This window comes from Phoenix dactylifera, chromosome 18 (genome assembly GCF_051530095.1).
Source record: "Phoenix dactylifera cultivar Ajwa chromosome 18, Ajwa_hap1_PhDact_Kaust_v1.1, whole genome shotgun sequence".
Classification (NCBI taxonomy): Eukaryota; Viridiplantae; Streptophyta; class Magnoliopsida; order Arecales; family Arecaceae; genus Phoenix; species Phoenix dactylifera.
In genome coordinates this window covers 15980959-16005047 of record NC_143207.1, presented here as the reverse complement: position 1 = coordinate 16005047, position 24089 = coordinate 15980959, and the positions used below count along the sequence as shown (strand labels likewise).

General features: G+C 45.9%; 2 protein-coding genes and 1 pseudogene across 4 annotated transcripts; 2 read left to right on the top strand and 1 right to left on the bottom strand.

Annotated features, from left to right (window-relative positions):
• Positions 1-3201: 3201 nt before the first annotated feature.
• Positions 3202-9323, top strand: LOC148699531 (disease resistance protein RPS5-like). Of its 3 annotated transcripts, XM_089928520.1 has the most exons (3): positions 3202-6520; positions 6617-6668; positions 7452-9323. In XM_089928520.1, the coding sequence occupies exon 1, from the start codon at positions 3339-3341 to the stop codon at positions 6333-6335; it is 2997 nt and encodes a 998-aa protein (XP_089784646.1). In that variant the 5' UTR covers positions 3202-3338; the 3' UTR covers positions 6336-6520; positions 6617-6668; positions 7452-9323. The 3 variants fall into 3 exon arrangements, with proteins under 3 accessions (XP_089784646.1, XP_089784645.1, XP_088570354.2); XM_089928519.1 differs by having other exon boundaries at positions 3202-6668; XM_088714228.2 differs by lacking the exon at positions 7452-9323 and having other exon boundaries at positions 6617-6835.
• LOC148699530 (26S proteasome non-ATPase regulatory subunit 11 homolog pseudogene) lies at positions 8074-9666 on the bottom strand (annotated as a pseudogene).
• Positions 9667-21146: 11480 nt separating this feature from the next.
• LOC103696163 (uncharacterized) lies at positions 21147-22184 on the top strand. The gene has a single exon (XM_008777703.4). It carries the CDS (start codon positions 21147-21149, stop codon positions 22182-22184), a length of 1038 nt encoding a protein of 345 aa, XP_008775925.2.
• The last annotated feature ends 1905 nt before the right edge of the window (positions 22185-24089 follow it).

Here is a 24089-nt window from a genome sequence, read left to right as displayed (position 1 = left end):
GAGCAAGGTTTGCCTCTACCTTATTTTACAATTTTCCATATAAATGCTATCATTTTTCCTTCTATAGGCAATGTAGGACTCATGATGGAACCTAATTTGAGTCTGTTGGTATGAAACATCTGAAATTTGGCTTTTGTATCAGTTTGATTATGTGTTTAAGATCCAGTTAGGGTTAATACCCAGCCAGTCCTGGTCTTGTGACAGCTGATGGTGGCCAATGCTTTATTATGAGGGGGTCAGTGCTCTTTCCATCTTATAAAGAGGGTATGTACTGTTGGTTTGGATGCTTAGGATTAAGCCAAACATGATTGATTTCGTTTATAATGCTAGCTGCATTTCTTTAGTTAGCTTTTTTGCAGATGCAACCTTTGGTGCCTTTTGGATTTCAGGTTCTGCTAAAATGGGATTATTATACGAAACCTAAATCGATTTGATTAAGTTCTTTGTTCGGTTGCTCTCTATAAAGCTGGTTTTGTAAAACCTGCCGGCTCTCCGTCTATTCTGCACGAAATATATTGTATAAAAATATGCTTTCATAATTCTGTTTTAATTATTCTCCGCTAGTCATACAGCTTCTCTGAGGTTAATGGATCGCACGCGAATTTAATAACAAAGCGAGATGCTATCATCATATGTTTGCTGCCAGCGGTGTATGTGCTGTCTCTGACCTTCATCGTGTATTCATCAAAATTTAGGAGAAAAAGGTTTAATGGTTTACCCTATATACGTCTTAGCCATCCAAAGCTTCTTACCCTCCAAATATTGCAATGGTTTGTGTTGCGTCAGGGGAAAAGGTTGCAAATTGTAGTACTAAATGGGTAATCGTTCTCTGCTCAGGTGAATCATCTTTATTAGGTTTGGTGCTGTTGTGGGCTGCTAGAGAAGCATATACTCCAGCAAGTAATACATAATTAGATGGAAGTTTGTGTAAATGAATTTGTATGCTGCTCGGCCAGGTAAGCTAGCTAAAGCTGAGCAGAAAACTCATTGTGGAACCTCGTGAGCCGCTGGAATGAGTTGAATCTTGTGCTCGGGTGGAGCCAAAAAGATCTTCGTTTTGGCACTCTCCCCCTTTCCGCTAGAGCAGCTTGTTGGCTTTGCTTCAAAACTGTAGCTTGAACTCGGATGTCTCCAAACAATCTTGCTACCAAGCCAGGCATGAGAGCATTTCAGGAAAAGTTACTCTTTATATAGTCATGTTCCTGACGAGAAGGGGGTTGAGGGGCGATAAAGCTCATTGTATTTTCAAATCCTCAAAAATAAAGAAAGGGATTATCCAAATTTTTTTCAAAGATGACATTTTTTAAGCTGAATCTTTCTTGATGATGCCGAGTACCCGGGATGCAGAGATCCAAAATGATACCGAGAATACGCTCATAGACCTCCTCCCTAAAACCCTGCCTCCAATCAAGCTTGTCTCAATGTTTCCATCATCGGCTGAACCCAAGGTGTGGAGATGTACAAGGAGGCCGTTGCCTCCTCCTGGACCGCCGAGGAGGTCGACATCTCCTGTGACCTTCCCCACTAGCTCCACACCCAACTTTGACTCCTATCTTTCCTTTTTTGCCGCCTCCAACAACATCGTCCTCAAGAACTTCGTCGCCCGCATCATCCGACGTCCAGCTTGCCGAGGGCTGTGCCTTAGACGGCTAACGGCTTCCAGATTGCCGCCGACTATTACTGCGGTGTGGGAAATTGTATGAGTGTTGCTTCATATTATCCATTTCAAATGCCTTACATATCAAGGATATGGTAGAGCCGTAGAGGTCATTCACGCAATTTTCTTCGAGTGAAGCCTGCATTTGAGCTGATCATAGTGATATTTGAGCTACTTTCAGCATCAAAGCATGCCACCCCTTGTTCATGATTGTAGGGGTATTCCTCTGGTATTTTAATTTTCACAGATTATCGTATGATGTTATACTGATTTTGCTTATGCCTAAGCTTGGTTATAGATCTTCAGATAATTTTTTGTTAGATTTAATTCGAGTAACAATGGAAGGATTTGGATCCAAAGATGATATTCATTACTAATTGGCACCCTGAGGTCAAACTTACACATAGCATTCATATTCAAATAAACTTCATGATATTGTGATAATGGGGTCCACAAAATTCATCTAATGCTCTCCAATTTTTGCAAACCGTGTGTCCCACTTTATCAACAGTTCAACACTAGCTCAAGCCTACCAGATTGAATTATATTACTGTTCCTATTCAATTATTGTGCTAGGCAATTTTCTCTCCAACCTTGCTTTGTTAAGGGAGACACTCTTGTACGAATTCATCGAACTAGGCTTGATGATAAAGGTCTGAGGTTAAGAGCAGAGATTCGCAAATATATGTCTAAAATTTAAAAAAAAGAAGAGAGGAGACAATAATTGGGAGAGGAATGGAGATTCCTTGACTTGGAGTCGCGTTCTGCGGGTCACGATGCGCGTTCAGGACGCGTTTTGGCGGTCACGACGCGTTCTGACGTAGCGTGGCGGTCACGGTGCCCGTTCTCTCGGTCACGACGCGTTCTGGCGAATTCGTTGCACCAGGCTTGATTTGCACCACAAAAAAAAAAAAAAAGGCTTGATCATAAAGCTCTGAGGATGAGGACAGAGATTCCCAAATGTATGAATAAAAAATAAAAAAAAAAAAGATTCCTTCACTTGGGAGTCGGGTTCATGTCGGCAGACGTCCATCGGCTAGTATTTGAATATGACTCTGAGCCACCAAGGTGGTAGCCTAGTTGGAACGGGGCGTTTACTTCCAACCAAGTGGTTCCAGGTTCGAAATGCGCGGGCGTCGATTAAATTTGGAGACCGAATGCTCCACGCCTGGACACGGGGTCTGGAAGTGCTACTGGTCGGCTGGTAGCCTGGGTGGTGCCAGGTGTGACGTACTCACACAGAGGGTCGGATCGGGTAACCGAGCCGGCTCACAGGTGGAGAGGGTATAAGTAAAATAGGTCGGCATGCCCAACACACGACCCGGTTTGCCCGCATCGAACATTCTCCTGGCGGGATGGGGGGCCCAGTGGGGGCTGCTACGCGAGGTTGGGCTTGTCCCTTCCTCCCCTCTTCTTTTTTTTTTTTTTTTAGCAAAAAAAAATATGACTCTGAAATTTGTTCAAATACTGGCATTGCGAAAAAAAAAAAGGAAAAAATGAAAAAAAACAACCATTGGACCATAAAGCAGAGCTGTGGATCGCTTCTTTTGCAACCGCATGTTCCTGTAGACTAAAACAAAGGGAGCATATGGTCAACCACCAAGGCAGAGAAGTATCTGCTTCCACATCCTGACATCCACTTTCCCCTTTCCCCTTTTCCCTTTCCTCAAACCTTCTCGCCATGAATCTCCTTCCTCAAACCACAAGGCAGCGCATTCTGGAAGCTGCTGATGTTGCCGGAAAGCTGATGCCTCTCGTGGAAGCTACAAAGGCTATTATCGGGCCTATTGTCGGGCCTATTATCCGGCCTATTATCCGGCACATCAGAGATCTCAGCACGAGTGGAGAAAATGTGACAGCTCTAACCGAGGCCATGGATAGATTGAAAGCTACAAGGGCTGGCCTCCTGGAAGATATCAACATCGCCGAGAGAGAAGGGAGAAAGCGCACTCCAGAAGTCGACGACTGGCTCAAGAGGGTGGAAGCGGAAGCAGGTGAAGCGGCCAAAATGGAAGAAGCCTGCCGGAAGAGGAAGAGGGTGTTGGGAGTCCCCCTCAACTGGGTCTCGAGCTACAAAGACGGCGAGAGAGCTACGAAGAAGGCTAAGGTAGTGGAGGAGCTGCAAACTAAAGCAGGTTCTATCGTCGTCGCGCGGAGGTTGCCGCCGGCGTCGGTCCAGGAGATGCCTCCAATTCCCGGGTTGGTAGCAATTGAGTCAACTGTGAACGAAGTCCTGCTCCGCCTCGATGATGATAGCGTGGGAATCATCGCGATTTGGGGCATGGGAGGGGTAGGCAAAACCACTCTCTTGAACCGCATCAACAACAGTTTCCTCCCCGGCAGCGACAGGGGCTCGGAGTTCGGCGATGTGATATGGACGGTGGCTTCCAAGGAGTGTACTCTGGAGAAGCTTCAGAAGGGAATAGCCCAGAAATTGGGACTGAATCTGGAGGCCCACGGACAGCCAGCGAACACGGGCCTCTTCGAGTACCTCAAGAGCAAGAACTTCCTGCTGCTGCTGGATGACCTGTGGAGAGGCTTCGAGCTGGAGGATGTGGGGATCCCGCGTCCCGGCACCGGAGGGAATCAATACAAGCGCAAAGTCATCCTCACCACCAGATTGCAGGACGTGTGCCGCAAAATGAGAGCCGTCGAGATCAAGATGAAATGCTTGGAGCAGCCAGAGGCGCTGGATTTGTTCAAATTTCATGTCGGTGAGCAGACCCTCAGCTCTCACCCTGACATACCGGACCTTGCAGGAGAGGTTGCGGAGGAGTGCAGAGGCTTGCCGCTTGCCCTCAAGACCATCGGAAGGGCCATGAGCAACCGGAGGGAACCAATATACTGGAGGCACGTAATCGAGCTGCTGAAGTCCTCTAAGCATGCTGAGATCCAGGAAATGGAGATCCTACCGGAGGAGAGTGAAGAAAGAGATTTGTTTCCCAGATTAAAGCTCAGCTATGATAGCTTGCGTGATGACACGACGAGGCAATGCTTCTTGTCCTGCTGCTTGTGGCCCGAAGGCCATTTGATTGAAAAAGATGAACTCATACACTATGGAATTGGCAAAGATGAACTTATACAATGTTGGATGGGTCTAGGCTTAATCGATGACTCAAATGGGAACTTGTCCTGGGGTCACGATTACATTAGAATCCTGGAAGGAGCGTGCTTGCTGGAGCCTGGTGAATTTGAAGGGAGTGTGAAAATGCATGACGTTATTCGAGACTTAGCAATATGGATCGCTTCCGACTGCGGGCAGAAAAAGAATAAATGGTTGGTTCAAGCTGGTGTTGGTCTGAAGGAAGCAATAGATGTGAAACAGAAATGGGTTGAAGCAGAAGCAGCAGAAAGAATATCGCTAATAGGTAATCATATAGAAATATTGCCCCAATACCTTCCTGATCGTCCGAGTCTCAAAGTCTTGATGCTCCAGTGGATGCGGTCTCTCAAATGGATCCCACCTGACCTTTTCCAATGCATGCCTGCTCTTACGTACCTTGATCTATCTTTTACCACGTTGGAGGAGTTACCGAAAGAGATTGGCATGCTAGTTCAGTTGCAGTATCTTAATTTATCCCGTACAAGCATCAAAGCATTGCCGAAGGAGCTGGCATGTCTTAAAGAGCTGAAGTACTTGCTACTGAGATTTGTGGGTCCTCCTTCCTGGACAAGACCTGGTGGTGCAATATCAAATCTTTCTTCTCCCTTGAGAATACCTCATGGTGCGATATCAAATCTTTCTAAACTACGGCTGCTTGATCTCTCTGAAACCAAGTGTGAAGACTGGCAAGTTGAAGGTGGCCCAGGTCGTGGTGATGAAGAGAATACAGCAAATTTGGAAGAGCTGGAAGAACTAAACTCGAAGGTGGTGATGTCGACAACTCTTGGAATTACGGTAAATGCAGTGCCGGCCCTCCAAATGCTCTCCAGGTTTGACAACATAGTTACCCGGCGCCTCTACCTCTGCATAGAGAGGATGAGCAGCTCGGCATCCATCCAGTTGACACCATCCATCGTCAAAGCCCAACTTGGAAGCCTCAAAATGTTGAAGAGCCTGCAGCGGCTAGCGATCCAAGGGAGTGAGTCCTTGGTGGAGCTGGAGGTGGATGGCGAGGACCGGGATCATGACATGGATTGGCGACTTCCAGATCTTGGCCGTCTCGAACTCACTTACTTCAAGAAATTAAAGATGGTAAATTGGACAAGAGTATCAATCTCACATTTCCTTCCGCAGCTGCGGTATGTGGAAATTGGTTGTTGTGATGAGTTAGAGAATGCTAATTGGGTTCTGCTGCTCCCACGGCTCGAGAGACTAGAGATATATTCGTGCCCCAAAATGCAGCGAGTGATCGGTGATTCAGTATGTGACTATGTTGGCTATAACTCGGTATCTGCCTTCCGTTGTCTTAGGACATTGACTCTGTATGAATTAGGGAGCTTGACTAGCATATGTGATCAGGCAATCAGTTTTCCTTCTCTTAAAATCATTGAAATTAATCGTTGTGACGAGCTGAAGCAGCTGCCCATCAAGATCATGGGGAGCAACTTACAGGAGATACGTGGCAGTGAAGGATGGTGGCAAAGCTTGCAGTGGCAGGATAAGGACGTGAAAAACTCCTTCCTCCCCTATTTCAGGAGAAAACAATTTGCCATTTCCACCAAGCGCATAGGGTGAGAAAGGGGGTTTGCCTGAAATGCCTTCACGAAGATATATAGCATCGAAGGACGTTTGGTTTGAGGGTAGATGGCCATTACCAGTCTACCTACCTTCTGCCAAGCATGCTGCTGCTTGTGCCCATCTATCCTTGTTCCGCCAGAGGGGAAGGAGGTGGACCTGGTCCACCTAATAATTTCTCGAGGGTAAGATCACTCCTCCTTCTCCCCAGGGGACCGCGTTGGCCCCGATACGAGTGGAAAGGCAGCAGTCGCCCTAATGATTTGTTATATCTGGTTCAGGTTGATGCCAGGGATCGAGCACAAGTTTGGGGCGGACTAGTACCGGGCCATGGTCTCTCTCTCTCTCTACAGCTGAACACCATACAGTGAATGCTCATATATCATCCATTCATAATGCAATTACTGCAATTCTCTGAGCAGTAGGAGTATGCTTCATATTATCCATTTCTTCTCCTTTAAGCTCCGAATGAATTACAAAATTGCAGGATATGACTTAAATAACTGGGTTATCTTTCTCCTATTTTAAATGAAGCAGTAGTCTCATCTTTTATAGGTGAGTATTCGCGGCCTGGGATCAAGGTGTGTATTCGCGGTCTTAAAAATTCATCGCTTCAATGACTGGCGAACACCTTATGATCATAAATTTCTCTTCAATGACTATCGAGGAGTCTGATCTAAACTCAAGAACATTCCAATTAGGAAAGATGAACTTATAGAATGCTAGATGGGTCTAGGCTTAATTGATGACTCAAATGGAAACTTGTCCAGGCGTCGCGAACACATTAGAATCCCGGAAGCAGTGTGCTTGCTGGAGCCTGGCAAATTGGAAGGGTGGGTGAGAATGCATGGTGTTATTTGAGACTTAGCACTATGGATCGCTTCCGACTGCGGGCAGAAAAAGAATAAGTGGATGGTTCAAGCTAGTATTGGCCTGAAGGAAGCAATGGATATGAAACAGAAATGGGTTGAAGCAGAAGCAGCAGAACCTTCCAGTCTCTTACATGGATCCCACCTGACCTTTTCCAATGCATGCCTGCTCTAACTTACCTAGATCTATCCCTAACCAAGTTGGAGGAGTTACCTAAGTTGCAGTATCTTAATTTATCTTATACAGGCATCAAATCATTGCTGAAGGAGCTGGCATGTCTTAAAGAGCTGAAGTACTGGCTACTGGGATTTGTACATTCTCTCTTGAGAATACCTCGTGGTGCAATATCAAATCTTTCTAAACTGCGGCTGCTTGATCTCTATGGAACCGAGCATGAAGACTAACAAGTTCAAGGTGGCAGAGGTCGTGGCAGTAAAGAGAATACATCAAGTGTGGAAGAGCTGGAAGAGCTGTACTCGAAGGTGATGTTAGTCAGCGCCTCGAAATACAGAGGATGAGCAGCTCAGCATCCATCCAGTTGACACCATGCATCGTCAAAACCCAACTTGGAAGCCTCGAAATGTTGAAGAGCTTGCAAAAGCTAATGATCGAACACAATGATTCCTTGGCGGAGCTGGAGGTGGATGGCGAGGACGGGGATTATGACATAGATTGGCGACTTCCAGATCTTGACGATCTCCAACTTTGGAATTTACAAATAAGAGAATTTACAAATTAAATAAGAAAATTTACATGACAATTAGAAATTATGAACCTGAACCCGAAACATATGAACCAAGTAACTAGTCCATCCTCCTGAAATACATCAGAACATCTGTACATCCATGCAACAAATAAAGCCAACACAAGCCAAGAAAGTGCCAATTTTTTTTTAATAATCTGATATGTACGTAGACGTGACCACCAAATAAACCATAAAAATATGGCTCCACAAAGAAGTCCAATGTGGTTTGGTTCATACAGCAGACCAATTTCAAGGTCACGCATCTGGAGTTTGCATTTAACAGCCCATCACAAACATGGAGGAGGATTAACTTTGAGAGAGTACAATGAGAATTGTTACAAGACAAAACAAGGTAAAGCCAAAAGAAACCAAATATCAATCATTCATTAGTGTCTCATTCATTACCTAGAAGGCCTGAAAGATGGAGTGATCTGAGAAAGAGGGGAACACCGAAGTTCAGGCCATGATCCAAGCTGACCTCGCATAAAGACTGTCCACGACCTTGCCAATGTTGGCAATTGTTTCAAGTGTTGCAGGAAAAATAGCATCAGGCTTGGGATCTTCAAAGATGATAAGGCAACCAGCACCCTGATCAAGAGTCCCTGCAAACTTCTTGTCACGAATCATCTGAGAAATCTTCTTCTCCACATAAACCTTGGGCACCTCGATCATCTCCGCAACACGAGCAATCTCCACCCTCGAGTAAGGCTCGATCCACCTGCACAAGTTCTGCTCCAAGAGGGTTTCATACAAAGATGATAGATGCCTGTGAACGATTGGGTCTCCCTCCAACAGGGCCCTGTAATCTCATAGAGCAGTTTCAAATAATTTCAAGCGACAGCTTTCATAGCATCCAAATCAGGACCCGCATAATGCAAACCAGCCTTGGCGGAGATAATGCCCGCAACGTCATCAGCCTGGTTAACCATTATCTTGCACAGCAGCATGTATTTAAGGTAAAAGCTGCACAGGGATCCTCGAGTGCATTGAATGCTTCAAATGCTTCAAAGAAGTAACTGTATGCAGTTTTATAATCCTTCTCCTCCACAAGAAGAATCCCACTGAAGATCTATTGTTCCTTGCTGTTCTGAAGGAACGTAAATAGCATTAGCAGCTGTTCTTGCTGCAGTTAGTGCAGCTTTGGCCTTTGGCAAATTTCTCAATGAAAACTGAAGCTTGCTCTCCAAAAGATCAATATCCACCAGAAGTAGTTTATCATCCAATCTTCTAACCTCCTTGATCAGGCCTGTAAGAAGATTTAGAGCTTCGGAATATTCTTTGTTTTCCATTAGCAGAGCTGCAAGCCTTGCCTCAACTCGTGGCCTGAGAAACGTGCGCTTCTCTGCATGGGTCCATTCCAGCATTTCCTTGCAGAGAGAGATTTGCAGATCAGAGGTTCCGGGTATCTTGGCAACTGCATCTATGATCCCCCTCACAATTTTTGCAGTTTTTTCTTTTGGAATTATAGAGAAGAAGGGTCGGAGTTGGGTCAGAAGACTTCTCAACTCCTCAGCTTTCCTTTCTTGTGTGAGTAGTTCGGTCAGATTTGAAATTGTCTGTTCTTTCTTTAGTACGCAACGCTTCTACGGAAGATGAAGGGTTTTCAAGAACATGGTAGAGAATAGAAATGGACTTAGAAGGATCTTTCGCCTCCAAGGTCTGTGCTATTGAATCGGTGGTAGCAGGAAGATATGATCCTTGCATTGCTGAAGACATTACAACTGCCTAAGTATCAACTCTGCAAGACAAAGACAAGGAAAAATATTTGCCACCTAGCACGGCTATACACTTATAAGATTTAAGAAAGAGCTCAAATCTTTCCAGTTAAAGCCTCAGATATATACGAAAATCCAGAAAATACTCTTATGGTCATGCTTCAATAAAAATACCTAGTAAGAAAACACAGAACTAAACTGCTAATGCACACAACAATAAGCTAGAATAACCCTAAACAGCAATAGGTATACCAGAACTAATAAAGATAATGAATATGACAATGCAAGGAAAGTTTGAGTCGCGATAACATGTAAATGAAATTAAAGAATGAAATTTGCTCTTATTGCTCAAATCTTCTCTTCGCTCTTCTGAACATTTGCAATTTGTTTTTGCTATTACTCACTTTCAATCCCAAGTGGCCTTGTAAAGTCAAACAAGATGCCCTTTAATTCAACACTTACACGGGACATGCATACACACAATAAAGCCACCTAAAATAACAAATGATGGGAGTAATTTTGAGCAAAATGAGCGAAAATATTGCTGGCTCATCCCTTCCATTTTCCAGCTACCACATACAACATAAAGGCTTCATAATTTCTGTACATTACCAAGATAGAGAACTTAGTCCAAACAGCACCAATTTAATCTTCTATTGGAAGGGGGGCAGCAGGGGAGGGGGGGAATATTTAGCCTGCAACACCATCAACTAGGCCCCAACATCAACTTCTTCCAGAAGGACTTGATGATGTGAACTTCCATTTCTGTAAATATTAATCTTTTTCCAATGAACACTGAAGCTGTGCGCTCAATGCCATGCAAAAGCCTTGAATTGTTTACTTTTAAGTGCCAAATTAGTATTTTCCTAAAAGTAAGACCTAAAGTTACAAAAATTTGCATAAAGCCATAATAAGGATACCTAAAGTCACTACTTGCAAAGATGATTGTGCACTTGGAAACATGCATGCATACAGATGGGTTCAAAATAATTACCTTACCTTGCAAGGATCTGCTGTATGTCACCGCATCTATCCACAATTCCACGTAATAATAAAAAAATGTTCTAACTTCTATCAGTAAAAGATCTCAAACATTGCTCCAGAGCCAGCTTCAGAGCTAAGCGTCTGCCTTATTCAATAGAACCACAATAAACCACATACTGCTCAAATAATCAATTTACACTGGTACTCATCAGATATGGTGAATTTCATCCAGAACAATTTCCTTTTAGTTCTGTCAAATAGTAGTCCAGACCATGGTCCGTTATGCTGGTACCCGGCACCGGACCGGTTACTCGGCGGCAAGGGTCGGTACGAGCCCGCGTCGTGCCATGCCGGGCCTGTACCGACACAATAGAGGAGGCGAGGGAAAGGGTGAAAGGGAGAGAGGAAAAGAGAGAGAGAAGGGGGAGATAGGCCGGCGCTCGGGCATGAGGCGGTGGTTGCGGCCAGGTCCTCTGTTTTGTTCGAAACAGGGGTCGGGCCGCTATAAAATTTTGCGATTTGCCGACTTTACTTAAAAATTACAAAAATTTTTTAGTGGCCAGACCTGTGTTTCGAGCGAAATAGGAGATCCGGTCACGGCCTCCACCTCCTGCCCGAGCGTCGGCCTCCCTTTCCTTCTCCCTCTCTCCTCCGCTCGCTCTCTTTTCCTCTTTTTCCTTCTTCTTCCCCTCTGACAACGGATTTCGTTTTTATTGCTGGAACCGTCCCGGTCCGCCGCCGAAACAACTCGGTACGACCGAAATCGCCCGGTTCGAGACGGTTCTGCCGACACTAGTCCAGACAAACTCGAGTTACTTTCATCCAAATCCAACTATTCTGGATAAGACTAGAAAATGGAAAAGACACGTAACACTACTAGTTATTAGCATACCTTCTCGGGTCTGTAACACAAGTTTGAACATAATTCTAACCCATGCATCACCCTAAACGTCCACCGTGTGGGGACAACAATGCTATAAGATAAATTCATCACATACAAGTTGACTAATACACCTAAAGAAGGCACAATACAGAATTCTAGCAGGACCACATGATTAGAGTAGCCTAATTAGTATAAATGATCAGCCAGAACACAGATTTATATACAAAAGCACCACCATAAATATATATTTGATACCAAACCAAACCACTTTAATAAAACCAATAAAATTAGGATTGCTGAAGTGCAAATATTTTTAATAAAAAATGCAGGGATAAAGCAAGATTCAGCTTAAGACTAGGATAAAAGATGAAAAGATGCTATACATAACTGTAACCAAACAACTTAAAATTTTGGTCAAGTTTGGGATTCCTATATATAATGCAAATTGTTTTCCAGATCCTCTCTCACATCTCCCATCAAAATTTTCTGAGACTCTCCTTACCCCTTTTAAGCATCTATTTGAGTTTTGGATGCCTTCATTTAGTCTCCATTGCTTTGCTTTTTGTTAGTGCAAGTCCTAGGCTGCTTCTATTACTCATTCTTTTCTGTCCTCTCAGGTTCAATATGCTTTCACCTCTACATTTTTTTTTTCTTTCACCCTAAGCTAATGCTTCTGCATTGATTTTATTGCTTAACAACTTCACGCATGCAAATGTTGTTGACCTTAATATTGCCACAGAAATGTCTCATTAAGTTTTCACTGAACACAATGATAACAAAAAACAGTGAAGGTACATCCTTGCTCAATTTACCCAGTTCTAATGAAATTCTCCCAGTTTGTTTTTCGGTAAAATAGTCTATATTTCCATTTCTACTCCCACTGAAAATCTTTTTCAAATGTTCAGTGCCAGCTAAAAAATTTCAACACTAATTTCAAAAAAAGTTTTTGTGAAAATTCTATTATACCATCATGTTTGTTTACATGTCATTAAACATCAAATTTAAGCAATCTGGTTGAAGAACCCAAAAAAAAAATTTATACAAGACCTTACTATCTAATTGCTGAATGTGTCGGCTTATAGCAGAAATGATTTTAGGGTCTAGTAGGAACAAAGAAAAACTTGGAAATTGTCCATTAAGACAGAACATGTTCATTGCTAGAAGAAAATAAAAACACACTCACAGCCTTTTCTTAATTGATGGTAAATTTGTAATATGCTCATATATTCAGTTCATAGACGTTCTCCTTAAATCCGAATATTCATTTGGTTACTTAAACCCTACATTCTAAGAAGTCAGGGAATTTCTACAAAATAAAGTACCATTTCTTGTTGTCTCTCCTTTATGTGCCATCATTTCTTCTCCTGTTCATAAAGTATTAGTTAGAGATGAATTCATATCAGATGTGGACTATGATTCTCATCCTAAGATCACATCAACAAACAACTGAGATTTTCCTCTAATGGCCATTAAACAAAAAAAGATGCTCTCATCATAAGGTTATCCAATATAAGTACAATGCAGAATGGATTGAAAGCTTAACCTCACCCATTAAAATAGTGGAATTGAAGAAGGGAATGACCAATAACTTTGGTGGGTTTGCAGAAAAAGGAACAACAGACCCCATTCCTCAATAGGAAGGTGGCCTTCTTTATAAATATAATGCTTAATAAGATAGACAACCAGAGGCACCATCCTCAACTCAACTGTCAAACTGCTGAAGTTTAGTCCACTCACAACTTCAGTTCTCGTTGTGGCCTAATGCCTTATGACCATCTAGACCATGTGAATGGAAGAAAGACATTTTTCATAAGACGTGGCATTCTTGTATCACAAGTGGGATCACAGAGGACAAGGTTACATAACCAAGAACCGTCAAGAATTGTCCTTAACAAATATAAAGCACCTATCGTGCTGGAAACCTCCTCAAATCTATGATGCACATGCACATACCAGCTTGATCATATCTCCACCACTTTGTACTCTATTAATGCAACTCTTGTGCATCCTCTAATATATTCTTTCCTCTTCCCATCCTTCCTATTCCACCAATAAAAATTCCTTCTGCATTATCTTCTCTAATGTGCTTAGCATTTATGTTTGTACCCTCAACATTTTAATTCAAACAATATTGAGGCTTATGATCCTATAAAATCTTCCCTTCTTAAAGGTATGCATTGGTCACATTGCACTTGAGAAGCACCTTTTAGACTTCATACACCCATTCTGACTATGATAACAAAGTATGTCTTGACCATCAATCATGACTAGGCCCTCATAGTCGTGCTAATCCACTAAAATCGCAATTTATGTTTTGTCTTAATTCTATTAAACTTTAGGCCCATATAACATAAATTCCCAGTATAGAATTTAATGTTGACCTTATTTTATGCATCACAATCAATCATACAGAAATTACATGCATGATGGCACCTTCTCCTGCTTGCTTAAAATAAGTTCATCTATAACTAGAGTAAACATATAAAGGCATTGCTGCCAATCCCTGTAAGTAAAAATTGGGACAGGGCTTACTCAAGTACAGCTAAGCTGGGATGGGAAAATCTAACAGCAATGCTGACAAGTCATGAATTATATAATTTAATTAATTTGCAAGGGTTTATTGTGATTCTCTTTTTAGCAACAGAATTATTCAGCATTGAGACCTTCAACAAACAATCTGCTATTTTTCTCAAGAAAAGCATTACAAAACCAATAACTTTGGAATAGTCACAACCTTGCCTTTAATTTAAAGCCACCTGAATCAAATGTTTATCCTTCCCCTTAAGTAACTTCAGCATTTGGAGGCATGGATATGCTTTCAGCGATCCTCAAATCACCAAGCAGTCTCGAGCCTCTAAATTAACTTGAGTCACCTAATATTGCTGTATTTTAATGGGCAATGAAATTGAAAAAACCTACCAGACATCAAAAGTTGATTGTTATGCATGTACTCATACCCGCTGGATACATAAGAAGTGTCAACTTTGCTTCAAAAAAAGGCAATATAATTTTGAGTACCAAATTTGGCCAACCCTAACAATCAACTTGGAATTTGGTACAAATATCACAGGCCCAGAGACACAATATGCCTATTTCCAAATGACGAAGTTTTGCATTTGAAACTGTTAGTAATGAAGGATATCAGACAATCCATAACATCCAAACAAACATCAGTAATTTATGCAAATAATCCATAATCTGAAAGTAATAAGGAGAAAGAAAGAACATGGCTTTCAGAAAGCAGATAGTGATATATTTTATAACCAAAATAATATTCATCACTATTATGCATTTAGCTATAGATAAAGATCAAACTTTTACTGTTTTCATTGTAAAAGTTAGATAAAGGGCATTTTCAATGATCATGAGATGGAAGCATGCAGTTGTGGAGTGGGAAAAAAAACTCACACAGGTTACTGTTCATGATGCAAGAAGATGATTGTGGGCAAAGGGCAAATGAGTTCAAAGATCATTAACTAAATGTTGTCAAACACCTATCGGAGTTAATCTAAACAAGACATAATATTATTCTATTCCATAGTAGGAATGATGATCATGGCTCCAAGGAAAACCAATCTTCTATTAAACTTGGCCCAATCAATAGGATCAGGATTTTATACATAATGAATTGGCCACAACCTTTTAAACTCCTTCATAAATAAATAAATGCTGGTCTGAAGGATGCGGTAAAGCAAAATCTAAAAGGTTGGATCTTGAGGTGACATGAATTACTCCAATAAAATTGTGGAAATAAATGAAACAAGACTTTAACAAGTTCTAGCTTAGTTCAAATGTACCGACATGAAATGGTGATGCCAAGCAAGGATGGTATGTTAGGAAGGTTGTTACCACCAACACCTTATTCATCATTTCACCAGTGACTTCCTAGTGTGCATCTACCAGCAACACCTTATTCACCTACCCAATGTTAATACCATTAGAAATATACAAATCTACTTCACCATTTTTTTTTTTTTGCATTAGTAACAATAGTAGTCAGTCTAAGGTACTTGTCCAGCAACAGTTGTCATGGATAAACTAACAACAGATGCAAAAACTTGAAAGAAAATTTTGAATCTAACCATGCAAACCCTAATTGGTCTTCTGAAAGGCTAGAGAGAGCCTGGAGGGATCTAAAGGTTAGTTAACTATAAGACTGCCGATTACCTCCGAAGAGGGCATCATCTAAAAGTTTTACAAGCCAATTTAACTAGTGAGATGATGAAACATTACAACCTGGATGGTTAAAATTCCTCCATTTAATGGGCCCTCAAACCACTGAAGATGCTACACGTCGGAACACAGGTTAATCCAAAAGGACACTGTTTCAAATTTCAACTATTAGGTCGAGGTTAAAATTTTAACCTGGATGGTTAAAATTTCAACTAAAAAACAGACTTTGCAGGATTTATTTTCAATAGTAAGAGCAGGATAAAAAAAAGGTCTGTTTCTACAGGCTCTGCAAGTGCAAGTGCGAGGACCTTTCCTTATGTAGTATGACTACAAGAATCCCATTCATCTAAAGTAATCAAAAGGAGAAATAGATGTCGCTTGAGTTTATTACTGATAGGCATTAAAAGGAGAAAACAAACTCTTACGAAGAAGACGTATATGGATTGAAAAAGAAAACACAAAAACCATAATAAAAGGGAGCTCAAACACAATCTTCCAGAAATTCTCCGACAAATCAAAGCAACGGAAGTCTCTTGATGCATAACTTTACCAACTTAAAATCTCGATCCTCCCCATTACACCAACAACCCCAAAAAAGGACAAAATCTCAACTTCTGCTGCAGGAAATTGCTAGTTCGAGATCCATGGCGTGCAAAGGCCGCTAAAAAGAAGGGCTAAATCTACCTAAAACTTTCTCAAGCACGCAAGAGCGCAATGAACTCCCTGCTTAAGAGAAATCAAGGAGAAATTCGAAATTCCTATCTCCAAGCATTGAAATCAAGGAGAAGAACCGTAAAGCCCTAACCAAGTTCGGAGAGCCCACCGGGTGAAACACCGGGGCGACATCGGCTCCTAGATCGCCGAACACCGTACGTCTCCTGGGTTGGCCCGTTCCGGATCTTTCATTCGGTGAAGGCTGAAGGGGTGGGACCTGGGCCAAGCCGGTCTAGGACCAGGGTCGGACCCAAATTAGAACACCTTAGCTGGACCGGCCTGAAGAATAAATATTAAAGCTTAGCCTTTAAAACCTCAAGACTACAAACTAGCTCTTAGTTAAATAATAAGAATACCTCATCCAATAGCTCTTAGTTAAACTAGCTCTTAGTTAATAATATGCTGCTACTGAGCTACTATTGAGAACATGGCATAGCTCAATTCCCTTTTGAATTCAAGTATCTATCTTTGTAAATGTTGACTTGAACTAAGCTGCGCCATTAATCCGACCAAGCAAAGCAAGCTGAGATATTGTGGTATATACCGGGGGTGATGGGATCTACCTCCCGGCGACAGCAGCCGCCATCATTTACTCCATCATACCCATCATTTCTCTTATGTGTTAAGATTTTACAAGTCAAAGATAATTAAATCTTGAACATGCCCGTAATTTCTCGGTTTCTTCTCCTCCAGTTTGCTCCCACCTATTTTGTCTTGTTAGATTGATTCTTATCAACCAGTATGATATGCTAGTACTTCATTTTTGCAGGTCTTGTGACATGCCTTATGATTTCTTTGCATGCTTTAATTTGGATTGTTTTCCCAGTACGCTTGATCTGTTAAAAATCTTACGATACGATGAAATTCTTGAATGGCTGTAGTACGTCTTTTGGCGGTGGGATTGGCCATGATTCTAATTTTGGTTTCCCTGAATGTGAGTAATCTTTACAGGGCTATGTGCTTAGTAAAAAATTTTGAAATTTCATATGACTGTAGGCTGTTTCTTCATTTGGTCCCTTGATTACTTTGTTGGTACATGCAGTTTCTTTTATAAATAAAAAGAAACATATTTGTATTTTCCATACAAGCAGGAATTCTTCAACTATAATGAACTTTAGAAATTGCTTGTAATAGTCAGTAACATGGTTTATGTTTTACAGGGAAAACAGTTGCGATAGGGAAGGTTGTTGCGCTTCCTCCTCCAGGAAGCTCAGCTTTTGTTTCTTAAAGAAAAGCTGCCTTGAAGTTTGCGGTTTTATATTTATGAGTAACAAAAGGATAAACAGGAAGAGTCTTGATTCATAGTTGCGGTAGAAAGGAGAATTATGATTAGTATGATTGAGCTTGTGTCATTTTTTCTTTTTAATGACGTGAAATACCCATTCACCCTTTGCTGGGTTTGAGATAAAATTACTTGAGCATGGCTTGTCTGTACTTGCTTCACCAGTTCTTATGCACGTACTCGCAATTTTTTTTATACTTCTGGTGGAAGGGATCCTTATGATCCATTTGGTGGATATCGTGTCATGTCTTTTATGATGTGAAATACTACATCCTCCACTGTGTGATCTAAAATTTCTTGAGCAAGGTTTGCCTCTACCTTATTTTACAGTTCTCCATATAAATGCTATCATTTTCTTTCTATAGGCAATGTAGGACTCATGATGGAACCTAATTTGAGTCTGTTGGTATGAAACATCTGAAGTTTGGTTTTTTGTATCAGTTTGATCATGTGTTTAAGATCCAATTAGGGTTAATACCCAGCCAGTCCTGGTCTTGTGACAGCTGATGGTGGCCAATGCTTTATTATGAGGGGGTCAGTGTTCTTTCCATCTTATAAAGAGGGTTTGTACTGTTGGTTTGGATGCTTAGGATTAAGCCAAACATGATTGATTTCGTTTATAATGCTAGCTGCATTTCTTCAGTTAGCTTTTTTTGCAGATGCAACATTTGGTGCCTTTTGGATTTCAGGTTCTGCTAAAATGGGATTATTATACGAAACCTAAATCGATTTGATTAAGTTCTTTGTTCGGTTGCTTTCTATAAAGCTGGTTTTGTAAAACCTGCCGGCTCTCTGTCTATTCTGCGCGAAATATATTATATAAAAATATGTTTCCATAATTCTGTTTTAATTATTCTCCGCCAGTCATACAGCTTCTCTGAGGTTAATGGATCGCACGCGAACAAATAACAAAGTAGTGAGAGAAACTCTGGGGAAGTTTTTTCCTCAGAGGCGTTTTAACGGCTAGTTTACGCCGGCGATTCTTTCGGCGAGGTCGTCACCGGTCCAATCCGACGACCCAGGGGGGAGGCTATCGTCCTCGGCTCTTCCTCGCAGGCGGATCTCGCAGGCTTTCGCCTTCGGCTTTCCTCGTCGGCTTTTCACCTTTGTGTCTGTTTCCAGCTAACCCCCCTTTTCCTCGCAGGCGGATCTCGCAGGGACTCTCTTCATGGATCGGAAGGGGAAGGGGAAGGTGTCGGCAGGGATGGAAGCGGGAGGTACGGCGAGAGGCTCAGGTAAGCCTAAAACCTCTGTAGGAATACCCAACGGCGGTCGGGGGGAGCACTCTGGTGCCTGGTCGAGGCCGGGGCCGTGGGTGACTCAGTGGCCCACGGCCGCGGAGGTTGAGCGGCTGAGCCGCCGCTTTCCGGAGGTCGTGACGCTCCGGGAGGAACCTATTGCGGCGGCTCGATTGGAGTGGGACGGGAGGGCTGCCGTGGTACGCAGTCTGGGCCGCCGAGTTCCGGCCGAGTGGGTAGCCAAGGACGTGGCTACCCGGGCCAAGCTCCAAGATGTGGTGGCCGTCCCTCTTGCAGACGGCTACCTGGCCTTGCGCTTCCGGTCATCGGCGGACCAAGAGCGCGCCCTTAATAAGGGACCCTGGGTAGTGGGGGGCCAACTCCTCGCCATGACTCCCTGGGTCCCTGATTTTGAGCCAGGGGAGGAGGTGGTGTCGTCGGTGACGGTGTGGCTACGTCTTCCCCGCTTGCCACCGGAATACTGGACATCGTCGACAATCCTGGATATAGCGAGTAGGGCAGGCCGACCGATAGCCGTGGATGGTGTCACCGAACAGCGACGGGCGATGGGGTTCGCCCGGGTGAAGGTGGCGGTTGACGCCTCCGCGCCCCTTAAACCTGGAATCCTGATCCAGGGGAAGACGAAGGTGCGGTGGCAGCCCTTCGTCTTTGAAAACATTCCGATCCTCTGCCCCCGGTGCGGGCGGATGGGCCATTTGGAGGCGGCCTGTCGGTTTCCGGTGGATCCTGGGCTGGTGGAGGATCCGCCACCAGTGGCGGTGGACCCTGGTGGCGGGTCGATTTCGGCGCCCCCCGATGCCGGGGAGGAGATCCCAGGGCCGGTTTTTGGCCCCTGGATGGTGGCGACGCGGCGGAGGCCTCCGCCGCGGGAGTCTCGACCACCACGGCCGAGGGAGACTCGACCAGTGCCTGGATCGGCCTCGTCCCGGCCGCCTTCTCCGGTAGCTAGACCGGAGACGACTGTGCCTGACCCGAGGCCTGAGTCGCCCTACGCCCGACCGGCATCGCCAGTTGCCCTACCGGTGTCCCCTGTGGACACCGACGGCTGGCAAAAGCCGACGAAAGTCGCCAGGCGACGATCGCCGGCGGGTGGGGAGGAGGGCTCGCACCGGGATACCTCCGTCCCGCTCTGGGTCGACTCGGTCGATGACCTCGACGAGGCCGACCTGGTGCCGGCCACTGTTCTGACCGCCCCTGGGCCCAGCGAGCCGAGCCGGGGCTGCGCAAAGCGGGCCAGGGCCCCGGCAGGCCTTAGCCCGCCAAGGGGCCCAGGCAAGCAGGCCCAGTCGGCTAGGCTGGGCCGCCGAGCCCGGGCCTTCAGAGCCCGGCGCGGGTCCCACGGGCTGTCGGGCGCGGCCGATGGCGCGCCCCGCGCCGCTAGCGGGTCGTGCGCCGATGGCGGGCCGCGACCGTTGGTTTCACGGCGGGCTGGGGGTGTGACAGGCCAACGGGGTGCCTCGCGGGCTCTCCGTGGGCTGCGGGGGAGCTGCTGGCCTGGACAGCGGACCCTGCTACAGGGACGGGGCCCGCTAGTTCTATTAGGGGGGGGACCCTAGAGGACCACCAGTGGGGGTTCCACAAGCCCAGTCAGCTGAGTGTTTGGGGCCCGGGGCTGTGCAGGACTTGCAGGTCCAGGATGATCTGACCTTGGATCTCGGGGAGCTAGCAGGCCCTTTCCAGTATAGGTCCCCAGGTCGGAGACTTGTCACAGTGCAGGGGACCTACCTGCCTGTTGGTCAGACCCCCCCTGGGCGGGACCCTTGGGATTCACTTGAGGGCCCTGGGAGAGGCCCTGATGGTGTCTTCCGGTTTGGTTCCCCGACCCAAGCTTTGGGCGAGCAGCACGTGGCTGCCCCCAGGGGATGTGAGACCAGCGGTTACCCCGGGATGCCATTGGAGGAAGGTCTAGTCGAGCCACTGACGCCACGAGAGGATGCGACAGGGGTGCCTCTCGGAGGGGCGCCACATGAGGGACTCCCGGATGCGGGTGCCAGTGGTGACTGCTCCATGGGCTTAGCTACGGCAGAGGGGGACCACCCAGCTGTCGTGCGACTCATCAGGGCGGCAGTCATGTGCGATGCATCTGGTGAGGTTGAGCAGCTGGGGGATTTAGGTCGCCAGCCTGAGCTAGCTCCCGAGGCCCAGGGGGAGGATGTACCCGAGGCTGACCGAGCAGTTGTTGATCCATGAGGATTCTAGCCTGGAATTGTAGGGGGGCGGCCAAGCCGGCCTTTATGCCCTCATTTAAACGGCTAGTGCAGCTCCACTGTCCAGAGATCTGTTTTCTTTGCGAGACACGATTGTCTGGTGATGGGCTTGGTCGACTGAGGCGACGCCTGGGGAGGGACTGGGAGACCTATGCAGTCGAGTCCCAGGGGCTGTCTGGTGGCCTTTTGGTCCTGTGGAGGCGAGGGGTGGCGAGGATTGATGTCTTCCACAACTGTTCTCAACAGGTAGTGATGGTTGTATCGGAACCTGAGGCGGACTCTTGGGTGTTGTGTGGTGTGTATGCGAGCACGGATTACAGGGTCAGGAGAACCCTCTGGCGAGAGGTCACCAACTTGGTTGCCCAGGGCATCCCGACGGTGGCGGTCGGTGATTTTAATTGTATCAGAAGTGCGGATGAGAAGAGGGGAGGTGCGTTATTCACTGATAGGATTGATAGGAGGGAGTTTCGCGACTTTGTGCAGCTAAATGGCTTGGTGGACTTAGGCTTTTCGGGACCACGGTTCACCTGGTGCAACAATCAACCCGGCGGTGCTAGGGTTTGGGAGCGACTAGATAGGGCCTTTGCATCCCCAGACTGGATCCTTCGCTTTCCTACCTGCCGTTTATCCCGGATTGCATCAGATCATTGCCCCTTGTTGATTTCGACCTCATCGGAACCGGATCATCATAGCCCCTTTCGCTTCGAGAAGGTTTGGCTATCGTACCCTCAGTCTTGGGACATTGTTCGCGATGCGTGGCGTGTTCCGGTGCGGGGGGATGCGATGCGACGGGTCTCACGCAAACTCGAGTTGACCAAACGGCGGCTTCGCCGTTGGAACCGCGAGGTAGTGGGCGATATTTTTCGGAGATTGGAGGGGGTTGAGGAAGCGATTACTGAACTACAGAGGAGAGAAGACCTACGAGGTGAACTTCCGGAGAATGACATGACTGATCTTCGGGGGCTTCTAGCGACTCACCACTCACTGCTACGGAAGCATGAGATTTTCTGGCGATAGAAATCTCGGGTCCAGTGGGTAAACGAGGGTGATCGCAACACTAGGTTCTTTCATCGGACGACGGTTATTCGGCGACAGCGAAGTATGATCCACTCACTGCGTGATGGGTCCGGCCACCGAGTGGAGGGTGAGCCTGCCGTTGGACAGGTCCTACTTGACTTTTTCCGCGCCAGATGGACTGAGGATGGAGGCCCTGGTGATAATGACCACTTTCCGAGGGTTGATGTAGGTATTGCAGATGATGAGAATACGACCCTGGTTCGGCCGGTGTCGGCGGAGGAGGTGCAGGAGGCAGTCTGGGCTCTGGCAGCGGACAAGGCTCCAGGACCAGATGGGTTCCCCCCTTTCTTCTTTCGTAGATATTGGGGTATCATTCGGGGAGCTGTGATTGAGGTTGTTCAGTGTTTCTTCACTCAGGCAGCCATGCCTGAGGATTGGAAGGCCACCTTCATTACGCTCATTCCGAAGCGCCAAGAGGCGGTAGAGCCGGGTCACTTTAGGCCCATCAGTTTGTGCACAACCTTGTATAAGGTTGTGGCGAGGATTATGGTGGGCAGGATAAAGCCCCTACTGCCGGACATTATTAGCCAAGAGTAGGGGGCTTTCGTTGCGGGGAGGAACATTTCCCACAACGTTATGTTGGCTCAGGAGATGATGTGGGATCTCCAGCGAGCATCAAAGCGGGGCAGCTTGATGGCAGTCAAGCTGGATATGGAGAGGGCTTATGACAGGATCAGGTGGAGCTTTCTCCGGAGGGCACTGGAGGCCACGGCTTCCACAGGCGATGGATTGGATGCGTCCTAGGGTGTGTCCAGGGGCCAAAGTTCTCTATCTTGGTCAACGGCACACCGTCGGTTTTTTTCGAGTCTACTATGGGGCTGCGGCAGGGATGTCCCTTATCCCCTTACTTATTTATCATTTGTTCTGATATATTGTCCCATTCCCTGCAGAGGGCGTGTGCTAGCCGGGAGCTGGAGTCCTATGTTCCAGCACCGGGGGCGGGACCTGTCTCTCACCTACTTTTTGCTGACGATTGTCTTCTCTTGTCCAGGGGGCGGGTTTCTGATGCACGAGTACTTCGTAGAGTGCTGGCAGGTTACTGTACGGCATCCGGACAGAGAATAAACTTCACGAAGTCAGCCATCCAGTTCAGCCCTAGCACGGAGAGCAGAGTCAGACAGGAGATCAGGAGTATTTTGCAGATGCCCGAGCAGGAGGGGACTTTGGTTTACCTGGGAGTCCCTATCCCAGGCCGGAGGCTACGGGTGGCGGAGTGCTCAGGGTTGGTGCAGCGGGTCGAGAGCAGGCTGGAGGGATGGAGGGCATCATCTCTATCCATGATGGGGAGGCTGACACTTGTCAGATCGGTGCTTGGATCCATGCCGGTATATTTCATGGCCAACACTGTGGTCCCAAAGACGACTCTGTTGAAGATTGAACGTCTTCTCCGGAGCTTCCTTTAGGGATCCCATGGTGGGGGCCGTGGGGTACATCTGGTGGCCTGGGAGCGGGTCTGCCGGCCCACCAGTGAGGGTGGTTTGGGAGTTCAATCCCTCCTGAAGCGGCGTGAGGCTCTCATTGCACGGCATGCAGCTCGCTTTTTGTTGGAGCCACAGGGGCTTTGGAGTCGGGTGATGGCAGCTAGATATGCCCGAGGGAGCCCTGAGGTGGCACGGTGTGGTCGTCGTATCTCTTTCATGTGGCGCGAGATTGGGAGGTACCTGCCGACCGTGTTAGCTAATATCAGGTGGCTGATGGGCGATGGCCGGACCATTGTTGTGACTGATGATCCGTGGGTGGATACCATTCCTTTGAGATATTGGCCGACGACGGTGGATTTTGAGGCAGCAGTGGGGCTCCGGGTGTGCGACCTCCTAGCACCAGGGAGGGCAGAGTGGGACGAGG

Bases quoted from the DNA above. Each gene is read 5' to 3' on its own strand.
- LOC103696163 (XM_008777703.4), top strand. From the start codon at position 21,147: ATGAGGATTCTAGCCTGGAATTGTAGGGGGGCGGCCAAGCCGGCCTTT.
- LOC148699531 (XM_089928520.1), top strand. From the start codon at position 3,339: ATGAATCTCCTTCCTCAAACCACAAGGCAGCGCATTCTGGAAGCTGCT.